Below are 26,508 nucleotides of genomic sequence, written 5' to 3' on the forward strand. Positions count from 1 at the left end.
GTTAAAAGTTTGATGATTATTTCTGTTTTTACAGTTTGTGTCCATGAGAAATTGTGTAATTTTGGCATTTAAAAAAAAACAACATAACATGCCTTCTAAACCCACCAGCAGCATTGAAGTTCACACTGCTGACAAGTATTACATATTATTGTCGTCTTACCCCATCACACAGAGATGTGGTGAGTGGATCCTGTCCGGTCAAAGAGCAGCTCTGCTCCCCACCTGACAGTGCAGGTACATGGGGTGCTGAGAGGGAGGAGCTGACCTCCCCTCTTCCCTCGTTCCCTTCCTTCTCTCCCTCCAGCGGGATCTGAGGAAGCCCTGGAGGCCTCCCCAGCACCGTGAGGGCCACATAGGAGCCGGCTGCCAAAGAGGAGTCATGGGAAAGGAATGAGAGGAAAGGAGAATGCAAAAACCATTAAAAGCAGCTCAGAGGACAAGAACTGCCGGACCACATTAATGGAACATTAAAGGAACCATCAGCAGCTTACTTTGCTTTACAAAACAATACCACTGCGCTGATTTATTACGCTGTGACATATGTCTTGTCTTGTGTCATAACTGATTATGTATGACTCACTGGGAAAAACCCCAAACTTCTCTGTTAAGCCTAAATCTCAATAAATCTTTTCTGCGGGATGTGGGAGGAAGCATTTGTTTAATTGGCGATTGATTCAGCCAATCATTATCAGCTGGGGAGGTTAATACAGTCTCTGTTTGGTCAAATGTGGATTTTAGCTTTTGTAGCTCAAAAAGAAAACAGAATAATTAGTCACCACTATAAGGCTTGATCAGGTTTTTTTCTCACATTATATTTCTAGCACACTGTCAAAATCACTGAAACTCACATGTGATACTAAAAATGTAATCAGAAGTGCAGAAGAACTTACATTTGATCAACTTCACCACCTCTATGTGGTTTGAATGTGTAACTAAGGTCCCGTTAACCTGTCAGAAGACAGCAACACCACAAAGCAAAGTTTAATATTTATGTTTCTGTAAACAAATCCCATGAAAACACCAAAACTATCAGAGCATCTGTCTACCTCTCATCCCTGAACCAATTGTTACTAGATAACATATATATTATTAAAATGATTTGCTAGAATGTATTTTTTTTTTCTTTTTAACAATCTGAATTTGTTTTTGAGTATTTTTAGCAGATTTGTTGCACTAGTAAAGACCAAGTACTTGCAAAAAGCTCTAATAAACTACATGTGGATGTATTCATACTAATGAAAGCAACATGGCTCAGAGATGTGTTTAAAAGTGTAGTTTTAAAATGAGAATGAAGTGAATGAAGTGGCTCAAAATAAGGATATTTTAATAGCATTTATTAGTAAAATCAATCCCAAATTGATTTTTCTCTTTTCATAGGTTTTTTTTTTTTTAAACAAGAAAAATATAAAATATAAGCAAAAAAGGATTTATGCTCTGACATGTTGGTTGGACAGTGACAGAAACCTGGTCCACCCATACCTTTCTGATAATATCATAACATTGCATGCAATAAGATAAGATCAAATAAGCCTTTATGAATCCCACAACAGAGTGATTTCCAGTGTCATTGCAACAAACATGTAGGAAACATCAGTAGAAAATAAAAAGAAATATACATAAGTACGGATTCTTTCATGTGTGGATATTCAGATAATGCATAGAAAAAATCCTATGAATGTGGAAAATAACAATATTGCACATGTCAGTGACATAGCACAGATTCTTTACTAAGCGAACATTTTACTTATCTTTTTATTAACATCCTCAAATTTCAGTGTGCAAAAAATGTGCTGAAAGTGGGTTGACAGGCGTTTTTAGAGAATGTTATCTCAGAAAGCATTTGATATAACAAGCTAAAACTCTTACAAACATCTTCACAAATATCTATATTTTACGTAAAAAAAATTAAAAATGTCACTCAAATCGAAGACGGTAAGGCAGAAATTGTTCTAAAAATGATGAGGAGATGAAACAACCCGATTTAAAAAGAGACATAGATCTAGAAATTTTTAGCTCATTGTGACTAAAAATTGCCATGTTTTAACCAGCAGACTATCGTGGGATAAAACTGATATATCAAGCTTAAGTTTCAAAAACATCTCTAAAAATATCCAGTTTAAGATGAAAATAAAAAGTCAGGCAAATCGGAGATAATCAAGCAGATTTAAAACAACACAAAAGGTAAAAATTAAGATTAATCTGATCTGTTTTGTCCTTTAATTCACTTTCAGAAATGTGTACTTGCTGATGTTGGGATTAAGAAGGAATCAAACGAGGCAGACCTTAATGATTCTGTCTCCTGTCTGGACACCAGCTCGCATCGCTGCTCCATCTGTAACACAACAGACAGAAGAGAGTCAGTTGCTTTTACATAGTGTGTTGTGGTTGTGTGTTGTGCTTGTGTGTGTCTGTGTGAGCCTTACCTTCTTTGACCAGCTGCACAAACACAGGGTTGTCTCCACTTACTGTCAGCCCAAAGCCATTTTCATCCCTCTGGATTATCACACAGCGCTGCACCAGACCTGTCATTTGCCAACACGCACACACACACACATTTCATTACATTTCACGCAACCAAGGGCAACAACACAACCTAAAAGAAAACCGCACATGATCCAACTTCATAATTCGACGTTTGTGTTTTTGTTTCAAACAGAAAAAGATCTCACATAACTGCTAATATTGGATATTGTGTTTGCTTTGCAAGACAAAGGAGATTATGAAGAAACTAATATATGATGGTTTAGCCTCATTCTTTTGCACTTGGTCTAGTGCAGAAGTCTGTGGGAAAAAGTCTCCACACAGGAAATGACAAATCATGCGACAGAAACAGAAAGTTTCTTAAATAGCAGCCTGCTCTTTTTGGTGAGAACTGGACTGACCACTGAGTAATCTTTTTCCTCTGCCTCCCTCAGAGCTCGTCTTTGGCTCTTGTGGCTGCTCTAAACTGTCAACATGGGCACCAAAATGCAAAGGTCCAGCGACAGTCACACACAGGTGAGGTGAGCAGTGAGGCCTAAAATGTGTTGAAAATGTGCACCAGTCTGACTTCTTCTTGTCAAAAAATATATTAATGACAGTTTTTATCCCTCTGATTTAAGATAAAGTCTCACATTCTTGTTTACATACAAATGTATATAGTCATGAACAAAAGTTTCCATACACTTGTAAAGACCATGTACCTCAGAGAAGCTTTGACTTTCCAATGACTCCTATAACTGAACTGAATTTTCTATTATGAAATCACCGAAAACACGTTTTTTTTTTTGTTGTTGTTGTTTTTTTCCCCCCATTCTTTCAAATGCATTTTGGTTCTTTCATAGATTTATTACAGGAAAACAAAAATGCAACTTTCTGGCAACAACTGCAAGAAATATGTTCGGAGGAGAAAAGATGAAGCCTTTAACCCCAAGAACACCAAACCTACTGGGAAGAATGGGGGTGCCAGTATTATGCTCTGGGGCTGTTTTGGTGCGAGGGGAACTAGTGGTTTACACAAAGCAAATGGAGTAATGAAAAAGGAGGATTACCTCCACCTTCTTCAGGAAAACCTAAAATCATCAGCCAGAATGTTGGTCTTAGATTCAGTTGGGTGTTTCCAACAAGACAATGACCCCAAACACACATTACACATGCTAAGAAGATGACGAAATTTGCGCAGAATTAAGAGCTTTGACCGGTCTCCCCCAAAGTCTTGACTCCATAAAGAACCTGTGGACTGTGCTGAAGAAACAAGTCTCAAACGTCACAAATTTAGTTTTCCTGTACCAATTCTGTCAAGAGGAGGATCAAAAGTACAATCAGAAGTTTGTAGACTGCTACTAAAAGTGCCTAGTTGAGGTAAAAATAGCCAAAGGACGTTCAACCAAATATTAGCATTTCTGTATGTGTATTTTTGACATAGCAGATTTTGTCATATGTCCTTTAAGAAATCTTTAAAAGAACAAAATGTATTTTAGTTTATTTTTGTGACAAAGACCCATGGGTTTCAAGAATTCCATCATAAAAAATTAGAAGTTATGGGAGTGACTGAAAACTCAAGACTGCTATGATATACATATGTTTTTTTACAAGTCTATGGAAACTTCTGTTTACTCCTGTGCATGCTTTTGCTTGCAAGATAGAAAATAATACAAGATTGACTCTCTAGTCAAGTGGGAAATATTACAGTTTACTGCTGTAACTGTGTCAGCACTCGGATATGACACAAGAGCAAACAGTTTAATTAATAAACTTTATTCTCAGGGACTTTTAAAAAAAATAAACTGAGGCAACAATGAAACAAACTGAAAACATATATTCCTGCATCTCCATTGTTACTGGAAAATCTTGACCTCTGTCTATGCTAAAACAAAGAAACTAAATGCTGGATTTCGCTCCAGTTCAACTATTAGACAAATGTTGTGTGCAATAACAATGTGCCAGTGTAAAAATAAAAAATGTATATTTGTATGGTGTCACGAACATCTATATTTAATACCTTCAACTACATTTGCATAAAAAGTCCATTCAAAACACAAAGACTGTCAACACTAGAGTCAGATAAATGTAATTGATGTAAAGTTTTTATTCACAGCAAATATTCAGCATCAATAATGGATGTTGTGGAGTGCATGAAGCATGATATTTAAGTCCAGTAGCCCTGCATGTGTTCTGTTCTTTTATCTGGTGATGCAATAGAAGATATTCAGTAGATATTGAATAGAATGACAGTAAACCTTGTGCCGCTGACGAATAGTGCTCATTTTAATCAGACAAATCCTTGTGATCCATTTGTAAACTTGGCTGAGTCTTTAATATTCATCCAAATCAACTTGACCATCACCCTGAAATCTGCAAAGAACATCTGGAACATCCAGAAAACGTCAGCCACGGATGTTCTTCCTGCAGCCACTGAGGAAGTTTGGCGATCGCAATCTGCCTGTCTGGTTTTCCGTTTTCCTTCTCCCACTTCAAAGAATGATCTGAGTGGATAATTGGTTGTCTTCTGGACTCAATGAGGAGCCTCAAGACTCCAGGGTGAACAAAAGGGCAGGAAGGATTAATGTCAACTATGCAGCCCGGGCAACCACCTTAACAACTTGTTTCTGCCGAAACCATCTCTGTTTGCTCCCCGACCAGCCTCTGTGGTGAAGACTAAGGCACAGTTCAGTTTGTAAAGTTTAAATTAAATGTATAGACAGAAAAACCTTAGAAAGATAGCTGTAGTTGAGATTACAGTGCCTATGAAAAGTATGTACCCCCCTTGGAAGCTTTCTCCTTTGATTGCTTTTCAACACTGAACCATAGTAAATTTAATTTTGTTATTTTGACTAGATTTTCAGTGGGAGTCATAGCAGTCTTGTGGCCTCCATCACTAGTCTCTCTCTCATACAGTCACTCAGTTTTGAGGACATCCTGTTTGAGGCAGCGCTAACCCTGGGTCATATTCCTTTCATTTCCTAATAAGAAACCAAGATTACTTTGTGGAAAGCTGCTTTCACTTTGACATAAAACAGTCTTTATTTGCACATTCATTTAAAAAATGTTGAATCAAATTGAAAATTCATCGCAAATTGTAATTTAAGATTGCAGCTTTTTCTAGCCTAAGATTACTTGTGAACTGTTTTGTTTAGTATTGTTTTACTAATAGTCCAAAACCTACAGGTATTTAGAAAAAGAAAAAAATGGTTACACTCTTGCTCTAAACTTGATTGATATACTCGACAAACTGCTTCAGTTTTAAATTTAATCTCATTTAATGCCTCAGCTTGTTTTTTTCTTTAAAACAATGCAAAGCAGTCATTCTGAATGCATTGTGTTGCTGTGCAAGTTGAAATGACTATAAAATACACTATAAACTCCAAATGAGTAAAGAAAACAGTTATTGATCCGTCATCATTCATTCATTAGATCAATTGTTCTTGGCATCTACAAAGAAATCTTTACACAGGGTTTGAAAAATGAAAATGCTACAGCAAATTAAAGCAACAATTAAACCTAATTTTTAAAGCTGAATTGAATCTGTTACCTGTTGGATCAAAGTCATGTTTGAAGGAGACGGAGGATTTCTCATTCTTCGGTTTCTTGTCTGTCGGGTCCTTGTTGAGAATGCTGGGGGTTCTGCAGAAACACGCAGGCAAGTGAGAATCAAACAAAAGTACAAAAAAAAAATTAAACCCTAGTTTAGCTTACTTTCAACTAATAAAAATGTTGTATGCTGCAATGTTCGTAGCAAGAAGATAGAAGAGAAATCTTTTGCTTACTTGTATAAAAAATGATTAATGTATTAAAGTTTAGTTTTCTTTCTGAAATCAACATTCCTTAAAAAGCCAGTACTGCTTCTGATCTGACGGGTCAATTTATAACACTATAATAGGACGGATTGAGGCACAACACAATTAATGTTTTTTATCAGAATCCACAGCATAACTCTGAGCTTAACATTAGCCTGACCAGATGGATGTCTTGTGCGGCCAAGTGCATCTAAATTTTTATCTTCCTCCCCGTCTGCAAACATCTATAAATTGTTCTGCAGCATCACAGGTCACTCATCCACACATAACTAAATAATATGAGCATGAGACAAGTATATATACATAAATGTTATCAGGTGAAAGAATGAAGTGAGTCTATGGAAACAAACACTTTTTTGTTGTCCTACAACAACTTGAGAAGTTCAATTAGTGGGTCCTTGGTTTGTTTGTGTCTCATGATAAATATTTCTGCTGATGTCTCACATGTCCACAGATGCTTTAAAATGTACCCATATGCTTGTAAAGTCAGGGAAGACGAACAAGACTGCTAAGAAGAGTGTACAGAAATGTGCGGATGTCAAAATATTTCTTCAAAAATTAACTTTGCAAATGTTGCATGAGGAAAGAAATTTGATTCGATAGATTTGTTAGATCTCAAATTTTTGGTAAAAAAAAGTAGGCAAAAAAAGAGTTTAATGTTTAACAACATCAAAAATACATATTTTCATGCACAGAGTAGCACACACTATAAGACGTCTATAAGAATAATGAGGAGTAGATGACAAGCCTCTGCAGGTGATTATAAATCTGAATAATGGTTTTATGAACTGATGCAGAGCAGAAGATGAGTGAAACTCAAGCTCGCTATTAACTAGAATTACCATTTAGCAGTTCTACCAACCAGTTAAATTGCAGTTTACATCCATGTCTGTCCAGACTCACATAATATATGTGATAAAGACTCTGAGGGACTTGAACAAACAGACATTAAAGACGAGAGTCTCCACATCAGTGTCCAACCAAAAGTGAAAAATGGTTACAATCTCTCAGCCTGCTAGCTGCACTGTTGAATAAAGGCCAAAAATAGTGTTGTGAAGAACATTATAATATCAAAGTAAAGATAACCTTTGAATTTTTGGATATAATATTCATCACTTTACCCCATTAGTCATTTATGTGGAATTTTGTCATAATTAATGCACAAAGTCTTGAGTTATGGTCAAAAACATGCTCAGTGAGGTCACAGTGAGCTGTGAACACCAATTTAAAATAAAAGTCTGAGCCAAAATTGGAAGAAATTCCCTTCATGCCTTCAACCTCAAAAAATCTGCTCTGCAAACGTATCATGAAAAAAGAATTAGATTCAACAGATCTATGGGGCCTCAAAGTCTTGATGAGAAAAACTGAATGTAAGTGATGTGTTTAATGCAAGACGTACCTGTTCAGGTGATCAGAAACCTGAAGAATTGTACTTGTGACATGTTTCAAAGCAGAATCTGAGTGAAACTAAAGTTACTTGTCAGTAAAAAACACAAAAACCCAAGAAACTCTTCATCTTGACGTCAGTGCAACAAAAAAGTCACACTTGATCTGGTAGTTGTAATGTTGAGTCTAGATGCCATCATTCAATGAGCTGGAAGATGACACCAGCCATGTTTCCATAAGCAAACTCTTGAAATGTTGCAAAATAATTAAACAAAAGAAAATGCAAATTAAGCTGGCTTGATTTGACATTGCTTTGAAACGAAAAAACTATAGACTTGTTTTGTCAAAAGGTGGCGTTATATATAGGCTACGTTACACATAACTGCAATAAAACAGAGTAGAAGAAGCTGAGAACAAAACCAGCCATTTGCAAAAAACACATAGAAGACAAAGTAACTAAATTTTGTCTCCAACTACGGGGAAAAATAAAGAAACGTTTCCAGGAATTGTTTTCAATCAGGCAAGTTGTAATTATTCTTTGTCAGCTGATATCGGACATACTTCTCAATGTTCAGAGACGAAGACAACGAAAGAAACGGAAACAACTGATTAGTCATGTGAGTAAATGACTTGTTTGGAAAAACTGTTTCCATCTCCCATTAAATCTTTTTTAACAAGTCAAACACCTTTTCAAGCCAATGTAAGAACTTTTTTTTTCCCATTAACTTTTTTGAAATGCCTTTCTAATGCTTTTTTTGGTGTAATGTCATCAGAAGGTGGCGCTAGTAGTAAGTAAGTAGTAGTAAACACCAGAAACAAAACTAGCTGTTTACCAACTGCCCAAAAACCTTGAAGAAGAAGAAACAAACTAAATTTTGTCCAACTATGAGGAACGATGGAGTAAAATCTTCAGAAATTGTAATTGTAATTATTCTTTTATGTCAGCTGGTATTGGATATTTACAATTTACAATTTCATTTAGCAGATGCTTTTATCCAAAGCGATGTACATCTGAGAGTAGATCACATTCATACACCAATGGCGGCAGAGCTGCCATGCAAGGTGCTGGTTGCCATCGGGAGCAACTTCAGGTTCAGTGTCTTGCCCAAGGACAGGGGCTCGAACCACCAACCTTGTGATGAGAGGACAACCTTCTCTACCACCTGAGCCACAGCCGCCCATATTTCCTAATGTCTAGAAAAGCACACAACAACAAAAAACGGAAACTACTGATTAGTCATGCAATTTGAATGTTCGCTATGTTGGAACGTAGTTTTAAAAAAAATGCTTCCATTTCCCATGAGTCATCACGTCAAGCAGCTTTTTTGCATAATCAAGTTTTTTTTTTTATTTCCATTTCGCCATTTCTATTTCTATTAACCCTTTCTTATTCTTCAAAATTTGCATAAAAATCCAAAACTTGGCTACTGATTCTTTAAAATGCATTAATCTGCAGTTGTGTGCACTTTGTTTGTATATATACATGTATATATTATTATTTTCTTTATTCCATCTCCTTTTGCATTGTTTGAAAATTTGATTTATTGTCTGTCTGTCTGTCTATATATATAGTGTGTGTTTTATTCTTTATTTTTATTCATCTTAATATTCTTTCGGTGTGGAACAGGTATACACTGCACGTTATACCATGTAAAACTGTGTTTGTGACCTACAAATGCCTTGAATCCTTGAATCCATAGGTGGAACGTCAGAGTTGTTGATGTTCAAGTTTTTGGATAAATTGCCCAATAGAATCACATCTACAAGCCTCCTGCACTTCCTCCGTCTTGGTATTTGTTTAACTGGTCGGTCCCTTTGGGAGCAGGAGTGGTAGGTGGGAGTTCATATATTAATAGCAGAGGTTCTCTCTCCTCGTCCCCCCTGCAGCTCCTCCCACTCGTTCCACAAGAGGGGGTTTTGTTTGTGCTGCTGTTCCTCCCTCAGACAATGGGGGCCCTGGGCTTTTAACAATGGCTCTCACGTCAGAGCCAACTTACTATGCTGTGGCTTTGTGGGACAGATTCCCGGAAACAGCAACTGGGGCTTTTGGCTCGGCTTCAGTTTCCTGAATGTGGGAGAAGGCTGGGAAAGAACCAGAGGAGGGAGATAGGAAGGAGGAGGAGGAAGGAGGTGTCTTTGAGGGAAGACAGAAGACTGAGGAAACTTCAGCTGAGCTCCCAGAGTGAACAACCCTGTCTGAAGTATCCTTACGGTGGAGAAACTAAACGTGGGGACATGAGATTCAGGCAAATTGTATCTGGATGATAAACTAAACTAAACATGCAGATTCAATTATAGACAAAAATGGGTGAAGGTATGTTAAATATGAGAGTATTACAGGGGTAACCTTGAGATTTGAAGGCCCACCTAGGGAAGCACCTTGCTGTAGTTGGACATTAGTAGCTGATAAGACAAGAACAAACAGCATCCTGCTCAGTGGGTGGCAGCTAAAGAAACACAAGAGCAAGATAAGAGGCAGGAATTCAGCTTTCAGCTTGAGATATGCGCCATTGATTTGAAGTTTGGTCCAGGCGATCAAGCAAAAAATCTTGTGACACCTGAAAACACAAATTATTGTTCCTCCATAAGAACTGACAGCAGAATTAACTCCAGAACACAAAGGTTTATGGATGTACTAGAATATATTGTAAATAGTTGGTGCATTAAAATAATCACCATGTTTTTGCAACAAAAACATACAATGAAGAAAGAAGTAATGAAGAAATCCCCCAAAATAAAGTGCTCTTCAAAGAAAATAGTTAGTCAATTTTGACATTAGTCATTATATTCAGGATAAAACGAGATATGGAGTCCTGCTCCTGCTTGGTACATTACAGCGAAAAATGCATACATTACAATGCTAAAACACACACACACACACACATATATATATATATATATATATATATATACACTACCGGTCAAAAGTTTTAGAACACCACACTTTTTCCAGTTTTTTACTGAAAATTATTCAGTTTATTGTGTCATTGCATTCTGAAATGAAAGCATAGAACAAACAAGCAATTTGAGTTGAAAAATAAATCATGGAATCAATTTATAGACCAAATATATTCCAAACTTTTGAATCATCAAAGTAGCCACCTTTGACAGATATAACAACTGAACACACTCGTGGCGTTCTTTCTACAATAGAAATCAAATATTGTTCAGAAAGTCCTTTCCAAGTCTGTTGTAGAAGTTCCCATAAATGTGTGGCACTTGTAGACTGCTTGGTTTTCACTCTTCTGTGTAGTTCATCCCAAACCAGCTCAATGGACTTTAAGTCTGGAGACTGTGCTGACCACTCCATGTTTTCAAGCTGACCATCTTGTTCTTTTTCCTGAGGTAGTTTTAGCATAGCTTGGACTTGTGTTTTGGGTCATTATCTTGCTGTAGGATGAACCTCTGACCAACTAGGTGCATACCAGAGGGTATTGCATGGTGCTGCAGAATGCTGTGGTAGCCGTTTTGGTTCAGAGTACCTCTCACTCTGTACAAGTCACGGACCCTGGATCCAGCAAAACAGCCCCAGACCATCACACTCCCTCCTCCATGTTTGACAGTTGATGTCACACACTGTGGAACCGTCCTCTCGCCTATTTGACGACATACAAAGATCCTGTGTGATGAAGCGAAGATTTGAAATTTTGAGTCATCAGTCCATAATACCTTCTTCCAGTCTTCAGTAGTCCAATGGCAGTGTTTCATGGCCCAGGAGAGCCTCTTTGTCTTATTCTGACGTCTCAGCAGTGGCTTTCTTGCTGCAACTCGTCCTGTCAAACCTGCAGCTCGAAGTCTTCTCTTCACAGTTGAAACTGAGACTTCCTTACTACGACCACTATTAAGCTGTGCTTGAAGCTGTTGTCCTGTGAGCCGCCTATCACGCAAGCTGTTAACGCTCAGAAACGTGTTCTGATTCAGTTGCGGCTTTGGGTCTGCCAGACCGCTTCCTGTCAGAGTTTCCCCCAGTGTGAGTGCCCTTTGATGGTGAAGAAAACTGTTCTCACTGACACCTTGACTTTCTTTGCAATTTCCCTGTAGGAAAGACCTCCATCTTTAAGTGTTATGATGGTCTGTCTCTCTTCCATTGTTAATTGCCTTTTTCTTGCCATTTTCGTAGCAACACACTACTTTCTGCAGTACAATACTGTTCAGCTGATGCTCATGAGGGTCTGGTACTACAGTGTGTTCCAGGACTGCTTTTATGCAGACAGAGGGGGTTGTATGTAATCAAGAAAAGTTGGAACACCTGTAGGAATTAGTAGCACCAGCTTTTAAGGCTTTTTCAACCTTCATTGCTGCAGAACAGCTTTAAATTGTTAACCCACTTTGTGTTTCCTGGAAAAGGCCTTTTTGTATAATTCTGAAATATACATTATTTTCGGTTTTGTGTAACCAAACCTTTTTTTTAAAACCTCTGGCTGTTCAGTGCTTACCTTTGTACCATTTCAAGCTATTCATTGGACTTGCACAACTTGAATTGCAATAAATAACTGGAAAAATTAGGGTGTTCTAAAACTTTTGACCGGTAGTGTATATATATATATATATTTTTTTTTTAAACATTAAATGCACCAAGAAATCATAAAAGGAGGTAGCTGTGCAGTGAAGTGCCAGAGTAGCTATTGCTCAAGTCTCAGTGGTTATTTACATGAGGAGTAAAGGCTGTAGTCTAAAATCTATAATAAATATAAAATAATGTAATATCAGTATAGTGAGAGTGTCATAGTGTTATTGTGTGGGATGGACCACAACTGGTCATTTTTTATGTTGATGGAAAGCTGTAATGGCTTTAAGGGAGAAACTGTTTATGAATCTGGTAGTCTGAGTTTTTAAAAATCAGACCAACACTGAGAACTTCGATTTGAAAAAAATACTGCGTTTGCACAAAACAAGTGTATTTCAGCTCTTTTTCACTGACAAACAACAACTTCACCCTGATGACACTTTGTCATTTTTGTCTATGTTCTTGGTGAACAAAGGTAATGAGTCCTGCATCACCTGCAGGTGGTGCCACCGATGGAGATTTTGCATGCACTTATTCACGCAACTGCTACAGATACTAGGGAACTGGAAATCAGAATAATCAACTGAGTCCAAACTGAACTCTGGACTAAAGAGAATTTAGAAATTCAAGTTTCATGTGTGTTTTTGTTTCTGCTAAATATAATCCGTAAATAACAGCCTCATAACAGCAAGTCAGAAATCACTGAAGTTATTGAACCTCTACTAAAACTCAAGCATAACTTGACCAAACCTGATGCAGCACAACAAGGCAACACTAATTTAGTCACAGGGCAGCCTCTTCATTGAGTGTGTCATCTTCAGTAATCTTTTACAACAGGTGGGAAGATGCATTTTAAGAACAGACGCTATGTTGTCCCTGCACCTTAAGTTAAACCTGATGCAGTTTTATGTCGTTCTTGCATTGAGGGAACAAAGTTTTCACATTTGTGTGAAAGGTTGACTATCTGATGAAGGAGAATCATTACTTCACATCGTCTTTGTGTCACTCAGCTGCGATGCATGTCCGCTGCTCAGACTTTTCTTCACTTTCTTGCTGAGCAGTTATCAAAGTAGGAAAAAAACAAAAAACAACAACAACAAAAAAAACAACAATTCACTTGGGCCTCAGATGCCAAAAATACCAGACAATTCCTCTGGGATGACAACTGCAAAGGACTTAGCTCCAGAGAGCCGGAGAACAGGAAGTTCAGCAAGAAGAATGAAGCTAAAAGTCCAAATATAGAAGAGCTCCGCATTTATTGTGAAAGCAGCAGGCTGTACAAAAATATTAAATAATCTTTGCCCAACTTTAACTGATTGCGTATCTGGTTTTCTGTAAGTCCAATGACAACTCTCAGTTCCTGTAAGAAAATTATTTTAAATTCTTTTCTCTTTGAAATCCACCTATATCAAAGGTCAATACATTAAATATTAGGTTATATTTCAAAATTCTCAAGTTTATTTGAAATGACCCAAACAAATGTGAATACTACAAATCAACTTACAGTTATTACTGCATCGCTCATAAATAATGGTCAGGAAACAATTTGGTTAAAGGGAGATGCTCTTTCTAGCAAATCTGAAACTGTGAACATAACCTGTGAGGGCCGATGGCTGGCGAGACGTTGTTGTGTCACGCGTGCTGAAGCGGCTAAGTTGTTAGCCGTGAAGAACTCCACAGTACTCCGATGTAAAAAGACGTCAAATGAAAATTTATTTGGATTCCACAGGGCGATCTTTTACAGGAGTGATCAACGTAAACAACAGATGAACTACTAAGGTTGGCTGACACTGCCGAACATAAGCTTACAGCTATGGTACGAAACTGCATCGCCTCCGTCTCTGCCTTTTCCTTCCGTTGCACTGACCCGGAAAAACAAACGCTGACATAAGCACATAAAGAAATCTGCCAGTGTCTTAAAGAAACTGCAAAACTAAATAAGCAAATTACATCTGAGTTAACAAACATTTTCCTGACTCAATCTGTATGAACAATCTGAAATACTCTGGGATCTTCATAAGATCATGAATGTAAAATTATAATTCAGAATACTATCCAGTGTGTTTTGGCTCCTATATAACCTGCTCCCGACCAGGGATCCGCTTCACGAAGCAGGTTCAACAAACTCTGAGTCTAATCCTGAACTTTGAGTTGCTCCACTCTGAGATAGGAAACTCTGACTTTCCGGCTCTGGAACAGCGAAGTTGAGTTAGTTTAATTAAGTCCGAGTAGTTTTACCTGGAGTTAACGCGTTCAAAGTCGCCGTATGAGCGCATTAAGATTTCCAGTTCTAGTGGGGTGAAAAACGCAGCCCTCCACTTCCCTGTTGCCATGGTGACTCGTCAAATCGGGGCTCCATTGACGCTGGCTTTTTGTAGTTGTGGTGCGCGCGCTTAACTCCAGGTGAAACTACTCTGAGCTGATTAAACTAACTCAAATCCACTGTTCTGGAACCGGAAACTCAGAGTTTCCTATCTCAGAGTGGAGCAACTCAAAGTTCAGGATTAGACTCAGAGTTTGTTGAACCTGCTTCGTGAAATGGACCCCAGTACACCTGCCAGCTGATCTAAACACCCGTTTGTTCTTTCATGCTGGTTTGCGGACAAGTTTAAGGCTGGATAACTTTCCACTATGTGTGTGTTCATACTGGAGAGGTCCTACCAAACCAGAAAAAAACGGTTTGTGTATACAACTTTCCACACTGCAAGAATAAGACAAAATACAGAAAAGACATAGAATGGACCTTTAGGAGCAGGCAGCAATGATCAGAAGTCCAGCAGGTGTAAGATTAAATAACAGTTCTGGACAGGACTCAACTCAGAGCTTTAAAAAATAAAACAAAATAAAATATAAATATAAGAAGAAGAAGAAGAAGAATATATAAAATTGCAAAATAAAAATAAAATAAATACATATTTTTTATGAAATAAAAAAAATAAATAAAAACAAGTACATTTCAAAAAAGTGAAAATCTGGCAGCAAACGTGCTAGAAAACAAAACTAAACCAAAAAAAAAAAAAGTTTAAAAATTGTAGCAGCAATGACAGCATTTATTTACCAACATGTAAATTGATACTTTTTAAAAGCATTTTTGCAAAATAATATCTGCAGTTGAACAAAACAGGGAAAATCTGTAAAATAAAAGATTGCAAAATTATTCACCAGTTTTCAGTCCTTCCTATAAGTATTTTTCCTTTCAAACAACAGCAAAAATAGCTAAAATTGTTTTTGCTTATTTAAATACAGTGAAAACTGAAAAATGTTGTAAAAGGGAAAAAAAAATACTATTTATAAAATTACAGATCTTTGATGTGGCCATTATTTACATTTTTCTTCTTTAAATTAATACTTTTTTGTGTGATTTAACAGTCATTATCTGTAATATAATGAAACAGGTGAAACCTGTAAAATAACCATATATTGTTAAAAATAAAAAAAATATAATTTGTATTTGTTTCATTTGCAAAGTGACAATAAAATGACACATTTTAAAAGGTTTTTAAATCATTAAAAAAAATGTTATTTTGCAGACCTTTGCTTTTACTGTCATTTTTATTTTTTATTTTTTGCAGTTACTTTCAGTTGAGACTCAAAAACAAATGTTATTGGAAAGCTGCACGAAGCTCATGCTAACTGCTCCACTAAGCCGTTTTGTGCGACTCCTCATTTCCCCAAATTTCAATAACAGTGATGAAGAGTGCAACATTAACAAGATCCATGGAGCTGCAATGACCACATTAATGAGAAACACACCAGGCTGAAATAAACCAGAATCCTCCTATTACTGATTTGGACATCCATGGCATATGACACAGATATATGACTTTGAATACACAGAAAATAATCCTTATCCAGATTAACTCACCAGACTTACAAGTGAACAATAACTCTGCTGGTTCATCGTGTCTGCTCCACTAATAAATCACTGCACATTTTCACTTGCTCCAATTGTAAACATCCAAATTCAATACAAGCCTGTGAACTCCCAGAAATGATCTAATCAAGAAGCTCAATGAGGGCTGCAGAACAAGAATCATCTTTAAATTAATGTTGAGTCCCAAAACCTGACATGTTTGATGGATACCACAAACCTCTAGGACTCCAAATGACAATGACATGTTAAGGTGCTTCACACAGTCTGCAGTGTCACAGATTATACAGTTTCCCTCATGAGTAAGCACTTGTACTGTACATGCAGTGGACTCTGTATGGTCGGGAGCCATCTTGCCCTGATGTGTAACCAGTGACGGTGTCTGTCAGGAAAGAACCTAAAGCCCACTGGACATTGTTTCACAGTGATGTCACTACCTCCTGACCGGGTCGAGGGTGGAGAGGTGGGAGGTCGGTGGGCGGGAAAACACACAGATCAGCAAAACTGTGTAACAAAGAGCAAAAGGGCTGCAGTGAGCAGACATTCAGGATTATCATACTGCCCAGATCGAAGCATAATTTGTGCCAAAACAAACGAAATTAAGAATCTCGCAGCTTTAGTCATATTTAAACTGTCAAGGGCAAATGAGAGAAACTCTTGTCTCACTGAAATGTGCTCTGAGAAAATATACAATACATCATCTGACCACGTCTAATCTGTTGAGAATGACTTAATGTCATCTGAAAAGCTCGTCATTATATCCTGACTGCATCCTAAACTCTGCAGGAACACAGTGGACACATTTGCATGTGTTTGCATGTATTTGGTTTCCACTGCTCATCATACTATCAGTTCCCAAACTGTAACTCTAGTAGTGTCACAGAGGTGGTGTTGATGTGGATGTCAACAATCACTTAAATGTATCCATCCTCACTAGCAAACCTCTGAATCCCAAAATCCACCAGCAGGTTTGAAAGGTATGTTTTCTTCAAAAACAAAACTGCCAAAATTCCATCATTTATCAGAGCAAGAAACTACAAAAACAGAAAGAATAGTTGGATTTACAACTTTACTATGCTCATTGAACTAATCCTGTGTAGTGTACACTTTCATCGGATAAAATAACCTAAAGTAAGTTTAAAATTCTGGTGTTTTATCAAGCTCACCTTGTTCTACATGTCTCATTTATTTTGGGGCAAAAACCAAAAATTCCACACTCATCAGGGCGACCAGAAAGCCACGTTTGATTCAGATGCGATCGAAAGTCACATTATAAGAACTCAGGGACTTCCAGGTGAATTGTTTACACAGAGCAGATCGGAGGTGACAAGAGCGATGGGGAGTAAATAAAATGAACAGTGTCAATAAATGAATGCAAGGTCCGAGTCGTGGTGCAGTAACTGAGTGGAAACTAGAGGGTTCATCGTGTACAGCCACCTAGGAGCCTCTACTGGTGAGACGTTTAGGGAAAATGATGAAGTGTAACCTCTGCCGATGCATGTGAGGCATTTCTGGGACAACTGTAGCATCTGAACCTCTCCCCCTCTAAACTGCAAGACTCTCTGCATGCACGTCGGTCACGTTGCACCATCCACCACTGCAACTAAATCCTGACAAAAACTGAGATGTGATAAAACCTCCAACATTATGCACTGCCTAGAATGCAGAGAGCGCAGCCAAAGCATGACTGGGAACAGAGCTTTTGCTGTCAGAGTATCGACATTCTTAATTAAAATGCTAAAAAGCACAATGTCTTCAAGAATCTGCAGCATTTTCACCACCAGGTAGCAGCAAACTGAAGCAGCGACGAGTCAGAAATCGGTTACATAATGTGAAATTACCAATGTGTGCAGTAATCGCCAAAAAAGCTAACACCTGCAATGCATTATTTATGCAGGGAAAAGGTTTAGGCTCACCAGTGCAACTTACATAAAAAGTTAATCTGGAGCCCTGTTCTGCACACATGAACCTTGCAGGTGCATTATTGCCAACGACCAGACTGCAGCGCGGAACAACACTTTGGCAGAAAGCGTGAACCCACAGAAGGGAAGAAAACGGAAAAAGGACGTGTGCTGAGCAAGTTCGTTGAGTGAATATCTCAATGGAATCTGCTGGAAGGAGCTGCGGCTGCAGCACGTGAAAAATGGACTTGCTTGAAACTGCTCAGATTTATTTACTTGATAATCGGAGGTTTCTGGATCATCTCAGCCTACTTTAACCCCTGTTTACAATGAGTCATGTATAGGTCTATATTTAATTCAGAACTCTTAATGACTAAGGCTTCGACTGTGTCTTCTCGATAGATAACCATCAGGGAAAAAAAGTATCATTTTGTGTGATCCTAGTAAATCCACTGTTTGTGTGACCCCCTCTAAAGAGATATATCAGAGAGAGAAAGAGGTAGTCTTGCATAAATGCTACATGCATTCTTTAAGAAAAATAAAATTTGAATTGTAGGCAGAATGTGTCACATTTGTGCTGAAACAACAGGCACAGATACCTCAGTATTTGTAGAATAAATGGGAAAAACAGCACTGTTTAAAGTCTCTTCTTGGTGGTGTTGCACAAATAAAGCTTGTGAACTCCTCATTACAAAAGTTTAACTTCATAGGTTTTTGTTTCTGCAAATCATGAAAATTGCTGCACAAAACTGGACAACCATGAAGTCACCAAAGTAACTTCTGAGATCTTAAACTGCAGGTCATCACTAGCAATACATGTCCAGGGATCAAAAAACAAGCAGTCATATGATCGAACCGACACGCTGCAAAGAAACTCAGATCATCTAAAGCAATCTGAGATGAAACAAAGAGATAACGCCTCATTGCACAGAGAAACTACGAGCACACACAACTGCTGTACAGCCGGTAGATTGAGTTTGAAAGAGGAAACCAGTCTATTAACTGTGAACGATGTTTACAACAAGCAGTTTGTGCCATAATTTCATTGTTTGCTTTTGTTTTCTCTTTCAAATAAATGAAAGTAACCAGTTCGTCTTAGTTTCTTGCCACACTGGACCTATTTCCAGTCATGTTTCTGTTTAAATAACAACCAAACTGTAATAAACCCTACTCTTCCTTTATAGGCCTGGCAGTCTAAACTGTGCTCTATGAGCCCAACAAGACGGAGCCAAAGTTCTTCAGCAGAGAGGATGTCAGGTCAGGCAGGAGAACACTCATCTGGACAGTAAAATATCACAGAGGTTAGCAGAAACCTCACAGGCTGCTCAAACTGAATTCTTCTCACTGAGAAACACTTGAATGATGTCCAAGATGTGACCTAACCACGACTTGAGTTGGCACAAATGTTGCCAGGCAACAACACCTCGTTTTTGTGATTCAGGCTTCGGTAAAACCCTCAAAATCCACAGATAAGTGTGTTGTTTATTTAATGAAACTGAAGCAGCGTCACACTTACAGGAGGGATGCACATCAGAGGTTTTTGTGAGAGAGATCACATGGCAGCCATCATATCCAAAATCAACCAATTTGCAAGTAAAGCAAGTTAATTAAAATGTTTATCAATGAAAACACAAATGCACAAACAGCAGATACAAGACAATATCCTACATGTACAGTATATTAAACTGTTATTTCTGCTGTTAAAGGTCAGCAAGGTGTCAGTAATGAGGAATGAAGTGACAAAAGACGTGATCAGTGTCACATTTATTGTCTTAAATGTGTTTGTTTTATGAAATAATGCAAACAAAGGACAAAGTAATACAGCCTGTGATGGAAGAAAGACTCAGATGTTTACTTAAGTAAAAGTAGCAACACAGAAATTTAAAAACTATCAGTTACAAGTAAGAACCCTACATTCTGAATGTTACTTAAATAAAAGTATGTAAACATTATCATCAAAGGTGTTTTAAGTATAAAATAACAGTATTTATTATTTTTATATATGACACAAGGGGATTATTATTTATAACATGCTAACATGCGAGTAAAATTTAAATACTGTAGCTGACTAATGTAGAGCTGATTTGACTCATTTTGTATAGTATATTATATACATTTCATAGCAAGTTGTTGTATTTTATATCATCATTATGTTCTGACAGATATTTAAAATTACTTTCTGCTTTAAAGGAACTAGTAACTGCAGGTGAGTTTAAAAATACAATATCTCCTTCTGGAGTGTGGTGGATTCAGTGTAAATAGCTGCATAAAGGAAAAACAGTCAGTCAATAAACAGTCAGTGTAGCAAATCTAAGGTAATATAAAAATGAAAGCAATAGAAATATTTACAGTGTGTAGAAATGTGCAAATTACTCACCTAAGAATGTGCAAGATTACAAAATATGTAATTAATTCGTTAATGCGATGATGTACATGTGAAAATAAAGATAACAACATTTCTAAAGCTCAATATTCAACTGAAAAACCAAACATGTGTCTCCCTAATGTAAAATCTACAATTTCTGACAGTGAGTTTGCCAGGTTTGGTACCATTTTGCTCAAACAGAGACCAAAACAAACGTTTTTATCTGGCCACCCACACGACCGACTCGCAGCCTAATGCCGTGTGAGTTAATGAATTATTGTTCATCCTGAAGTTTTTCCAACAGTCGAAGGCAAAACAGATCATTATGAGGTGAACGAGGATAATAACAGCCCATAATAAACACAGCTGGCTACTACAGAGTCGACAACACTCATAGAACACAAAACGACTGCCACACAAATAACTCTCATCCATCTGCATCACATCCACAACTACAACAACATGTCAAACAAACAGTTCTAATATCACATCAAGCCGCAGAATGTTTCTGTCAGAGAAAACAATATCCAACCATCACTGCCACAAAATATGACAAAACACGAGACTAAAGATAATAAACCAACCTTTGGATGGTACGGTGAACTGTGTTGTCATTTCACTTTTACATAGTGTTTAATGTTAGAGAAACACAAGAGTTCACGAGTCAGTTTGAACCAACCATGACTCAATTGAAGGACAACGTTGAAACGTCAGTATGTGAGAACAGTTTCACTTTTTCTAGCTATTTGGCTTTAAAGTGTAGTTTTAACAGAAGCGGTTTCTTGTGAAAGCAGCTGAGCTCTCTGTTCCATCCACAGCGCAGGACTGTGTGGAAAATCTACATTTGTTTCTGCTTTTTTTAACTGCATTACAAGCTTTCTTATTGTGTAAACAAACCTTTCTGAGAGCCATTGTTAGGTAATATTTCTTGGCGCAAGCTAACCTCGAAAATTATTTTAAAAATTCTGCTTTGAAAAAGTAATAGAGATAAAAATGGTCCTCTTCAAAAAGTGTCCCCAGTGTAACTGACATTACTACTTTTTCTTCTTTTTTCCCTTTTATCTGTTTTTTTTTTTTTTTTTGGTTTGTTTTAATAGCTCTTACATGTTTCTGTGAATATTTAAAGTATTTACCATTGCTTTTAGTGATAAATTGTATTTTGAAAAATTTGTGCTGGTTCATCAACAAATCAACAACAAAAAAACAAAGCTGAATGAGGATTTGCTTGTGAATTTTTAACTCTGGCCTGAGCCATGCTAGCTGATTCCCCCCACTACCAGTCTTTATGCTAAGCTATGCTAATCATGACACCGAATCCTTAATTTAACTGCTCATACAACTTGCATTTCATTACTCCTTCAAATGGTGATAGTTTCCTTTTTTAAAGAGTTCTCCTTATGAGACACTCCATCCAAATGTAGAAATCATAATTATGTAACTTCACCGGTTTCTCCAGAGCTCATGGAAAACTCGAACTGCAGATGTTATCGTGTGTGAAATCCATTTTAGATCAAACCTTTACTTGCAGAGTCTGTTCAGGTTTAAAACTGTACATGATGTTTATGTGGAATCTGAAACACAGAAGAGGCCCGTTGTTGTAAAAAAGCAGCAGCTCGGTCCTGTCTGCAGGCTGAAGGTCAAGAATCAAATGACTTTGTTTGACTTTCCGAGGCAGTCATGTGTGCCATTATTTCAGTTCTTCCTCAAAGGAAACTCCTGATTGGTGAGTGCAAAAATATACAAGTGACTTAGGTGGGATGGAATCTGAGTCACAAAGTCAACCTTTACTGTTTCTGTAACAATTCACCTCATATGGCTCTGACAGAAGGGGAGGGCTGCACAAAATGTCTCAGCTTGATGCCAACAAACTCCGCAGCTGCAAGACTTTATCACAAAATAAAGGTTACTTCTCTTTATACGAGACAAGTTTTATGATCGCTTAATCAAAATCATGTTGACATTCAAGGTTATTGTGACTTTAAACATTGCTGTGATGAAGCCTTGTGACGTTAGTGGAACATTTGGAGTTATCCACAGTCCAGTGGCCCCTCATAGCTGCTCATTTCAAGGAGTCTCCTGCAACATGTTGGGCTGTTTCACTGAATTATTACTTCTGGGTCAAACAGTTTTCAAAGGTGGGACATGTGTACTTCTGCATCCTGACATGGAGTTAATGAACACAAAAATGTTCAGGAAACTCTGCTCTGTTAGGGGCCACAGTCATTCCTGGAAGATGCACCCTGCTGGTTCATGTAGGCCAACCGTATTCTTCAGCAAATGGGGAAAAACCCTGGCGCGATTCAGGTTTGATAAGGGAGCACGAACTTCATTGAGAAATCTGCAGATTGACGCAGAATTAGAACTTGTTCTACTTTTTTTTTTTTTTTTTTATTTAAATTTAAAACTTGTGCAATCACTAAACAGGCCTCGGAGTTTACCATAGTCATGTACTAAATTCGGCGTACAAACAGTAGATCAAGCACATTTAAAAGTACCAAATTCAAGGAAGCGGTTAAAACCAGAGTGCGGCATGAGGAGAGTTTGGTTGGCGTATCAACCAATACAAACAACTAATGCTACTTTGTGGAAGCTGGGGGGCTTTTTAGTGAAACATTTTAATGCCGAATTAACCACAGGCAAAACTGAATCGCAGAATTTAGAAGATGATGTTGTGCTAGTTGGGTATACTTTAAGACATGTCAGATCATCTTAAAATGAATGGTTTTCAAACGGAGTTCGGCATGATGTGGTTAGTTTTGTCTGCAAATAGCGAATAAAAAAGGGAAAAGAAGCATTTATCTCACCTGTCAGTGAGCGTTGACTGTGTGCCACTCATTGGATCTTCCCTTGTGAGTTTCCGAGGACTTCAGCGGAATAACATTTTCATCATATTGTCTTTTTTGTGGTTAAAACAGCTTCTTTATCTGTCTCCTCGGTTTCCGCCCATGCCCATAAAAGCGATCATTACATCCTGCATAAATACAGAAACGAGGGTTTAGAGAAAAATCCCAGCAGAGCGACGTTGCCTGTAAATCCAGAAGTGTGCTGTTTTGTTTGTTTTTTTTTCTTCTTTGGATGTGAATGTATTTCAAAACGCAGCGGTTATCTGCATCAGGGGAGACATCTGGAAAACCTTGAAGAGCCGCCAGTAAAAAGTCTCCTCACTTTCTCAGATTACCTCCAAGTTCAAGTAGAAGAGAGAAAGAAAAAAAAAGCTCATTTTTCCTAGGCAAACACGTCCACGATGAGCCTGTTTTCCGATGCCCCGAGTGAGAAAGTCCGTCAAACTTCGGCTCCAAACTCTTGTCCAAACTTTTACTGGTAATTTCCGCGGATGTCCTCTGCGCCGATCCGATCCTGCAGCATCCTCCGGCAGGTCAGCTCGGTTTAACGCAAACTAACGTGCAAACAGCGGATCGCCGCTCCGCTGTGTGATGCAAATGGGGGGAAAAAGGAAATGCTCGCTGCCCCCTCCCCAAAAACGCAAAGAGAGAGAAAAAAAAAAAAAAAAAGAAAAAGAGGCGAAAAACCCACCTTCCATGCCGGTGCATTCAGGAGCTCCTCGGAGTTTCCTAACTTATCATGATGAAGCAGTTTTACGTCGCTCTATCTCATGTTTATGTGCAGCTGGGCCAACACAGACGTGCTAAATGTAACTAATCTGATTATACTTATGTGTTAACACATACTGAAAGCGATAAAAAGACACATTTGTGCAGATTTTGCAAGAAAGCCCACCAGCTTCCACTTCACTGCAGCTTTTGTCTGTTTCACCTGTTACCGTACTACAGAAAGCAGCTAAATAAGTTAATTTACAACACTTGCATTTGCTTTCTCCACCACATTCCTCCCTCATTTATGAGACTTTTTAGATAAAAAGATCTCACATGAAACATCCATCCATCCATTAGCTATACACCGCTTAATCTTCACTAGGGTCGCTGGAGTCTATCCCAGCTGACTTAGGGTGAAGGCAGGGGACACCCTGGACAGGTCGCCGTTTATCACAGGGCTACACTTAGAGACAGACAACCAAGCACACTCACATTCACACCTACGGACAATTTAGAATCACCAATTAATCTCAACATGTTTTTGGGCTTGTGGGAGGAAGACGGAGAACACGGAGAGAACCCACGCTGCACGGGGCAAACTCCACGCAGAAAGATCCCGGTGCCCCCACCCAGACCCGTACCGGCGACCTTCTTGCTGCGAGGCAACAGTACTAACCAACTGCACCACCTTGCATCCCACATGAAACATATTTTCAATAAATAAGATGCATTATTAAGGATTAAAGCAATTTTTAGAACTTGAAAGGCTTTTTTTTTTTTTTTTTACCCAAAGAGGTCAAATTTTCCAGAATTCATTTTCTTCTTTCCTCATTAATCATCTTCAGACAACTCCGAGATTTCTCCTGACCCCCTGACCTTTGAATTGTTTATAAAGAAACTTTAGAATAATTTACACTGAAAAAATATTCAGTTTACAAAAAGGTAAAAATCTGGCAACAAGATGATGTAACGTTTAAAAACTGTAAACAATAATTTTCAAAAGTAAAAATATGAATTTTTCCAAAATAATGATAAATTACAGGTGATTTTAATGTAATACACTGTAAATGAACAAATTACCTTTTGTAAAAATAAATAAATTAATAAATGTGTTTTTTGATGTGGGCATTCTTTATAGTTTTGGCCTCGTGTTGTCACAGGTAACTGTGATGGAAATGTGATGTAGTAGTTGTGAGTCTCTCTGTGGTCATTTTTTAGTCTGTTAAATCTCTTCATGCTCATTGGATTTTACATCTCTTCCTGTTTTTGTAGTCAGTTTTAAGTCTCTGTGGTTACTATGAGTCTCTTCTTCAATCGTACATGAGGTTCTACCTCCTTAGCTCTCTTACCAGTTGGGATCCTGGATCAATTAAATAATCCTTCCAGGTTTGTAACATGAGAAATTTATGAGTGAATATGAATACTCCGAGTCTAATCCTGAAGTTAGAGTTGATCTACTCTGAGATAGGAAAAGCTGAGTTTCCAGTTCCAGAACAGTAGATCTGAGTTAGTTTAATCAACTTGGAGTAGTTTCACCTGGAGTTAAGCGCGTGCACCACAACTACAAAAAGCCAGCATCAATGGAGCCCCTATTCGATGAGTCACCATGGCAACGGGGAATCGAAGGGCTGTGTTTTTCACCCACTAGAACTGGAAATCTTAATGCACTCATACAGCGAGTTTGAACGCATTTTTAAAAAGTGCAACACTGCTGCAGCTGCAACACAGAGGGAGACAGCGTGGAAGAACATTGCTGCTCGGGTCAATACGTAAGTTTAAATGTCGTCCTTTGCAATCACAATAATATTACAGGCGAAACTGCTGGAATGGCAGCCTATTAATTTATTTCATTTTGGTGCAATCTGGCGGGGCAGAAGCGAACTTGGCAGCAGCTAAGATGAAATATAAAAACACTATTCAAGTCTGAGGTTGCAGCACAATGTCATTAGCAGAATATAATTTAAAATTAATTTAACAGATCTCTACATCATTCACCTGCAATCCTGTGGAACTCATTCTTTATGGCTCTGACAGGTTTATGTCCAGGGAAAACGACAACGATGGGTAAAAGCCGTTTCAGGGTGAGGCACACTTCTGACGGCCCTGCATACAGTTACCTTACTCACGCACATTTCATTTAAAGAAAAGACGTTATTGCAATCCAGATGTTACGGGACGGTTCGAAGACTCAAGTGCGAGGCAACATAACACGGCAGGCAGGTTCAAACAAAAGATTTATTGTACACACAGGAAATAAGTACAAAATTCAAGGAGGTTGGCTGGCAGGGCAAACTACGCCCATTAGTGGTCGGGCTGAAAAAAAGAACTAAAGACACGGACCTGAGTTCGGTAACACCGAGTCGGGAACCGAGAAACCAAAACTTTGACTAAACTAAACAGAGGAACAAACTAAAGGAGGACACCAGAAGGTGCTAACGAGGAAGCTCAATAATCAAGACTCAACAGAAAAGGCTACCAGACAAAAAGCTATCGACTGAGCTAGCGCTACGCACAGACAGGCGGACTAAATGCAGAGCTAGGATTTACACAACATACAGACAGGCAGACTAAAGATGTCTCAAAAGCTAGCGCTACATACAGACGGGCTAAGTACCGATGCTAAGTTTATGATGCTAGCAAACACTGAGA

The 26,508-nt window shown here is 38.1% G+C and overlaps 1 protein-coding gene across 1 annotated transcript; it reads right to left on the reverse strand.

Annotated features, from left to right (window-relative positions):
- arhgef12b (Rho guanine nucleotide exchange factor (GEF) 12b) lies at positions 1 to 23,785 on the reverse strand. Its single transcript, XM_008282455.1, has 6 exons — positions 23,110 to 23,785; positions 6,011 to 6,102; positions 2,424 to 2,522; positions 2,283 to 2,332; positions 891 to 948; positions 1 to 363 (listed from the first exon to the last, which is right to left on the reverse strand). Exons 1-6 carry the CDS (start codon positions 23,139 to 23,141, stop codon positions 146 to 148), a joined length of 549 nt encoding a protein of 182 aa, XP_008280677.1. The 5' UTR covers positions 23,142 to 23,785; the 3' UTR covers positions 1 to 145.
- Positions 23,786 to 26,508: the final 2,723 nt, after the last annotated feature.

Source organism: Stegastes partitus, unplaced genomic scaffold, assembly GCF_000690725.1.
Source record: "Stegastes partitus isolate 25-593 unplaced genomic scaffold, Stegastes_partitus-1.0.2 Scaffold273, whole genome shotgun sequence".
Lineage (NCBI taxonomy): Eukaryota > Metazoa > Chordata > Actinopteri > Pomacentridae > Stegastes > Stegastes partitus.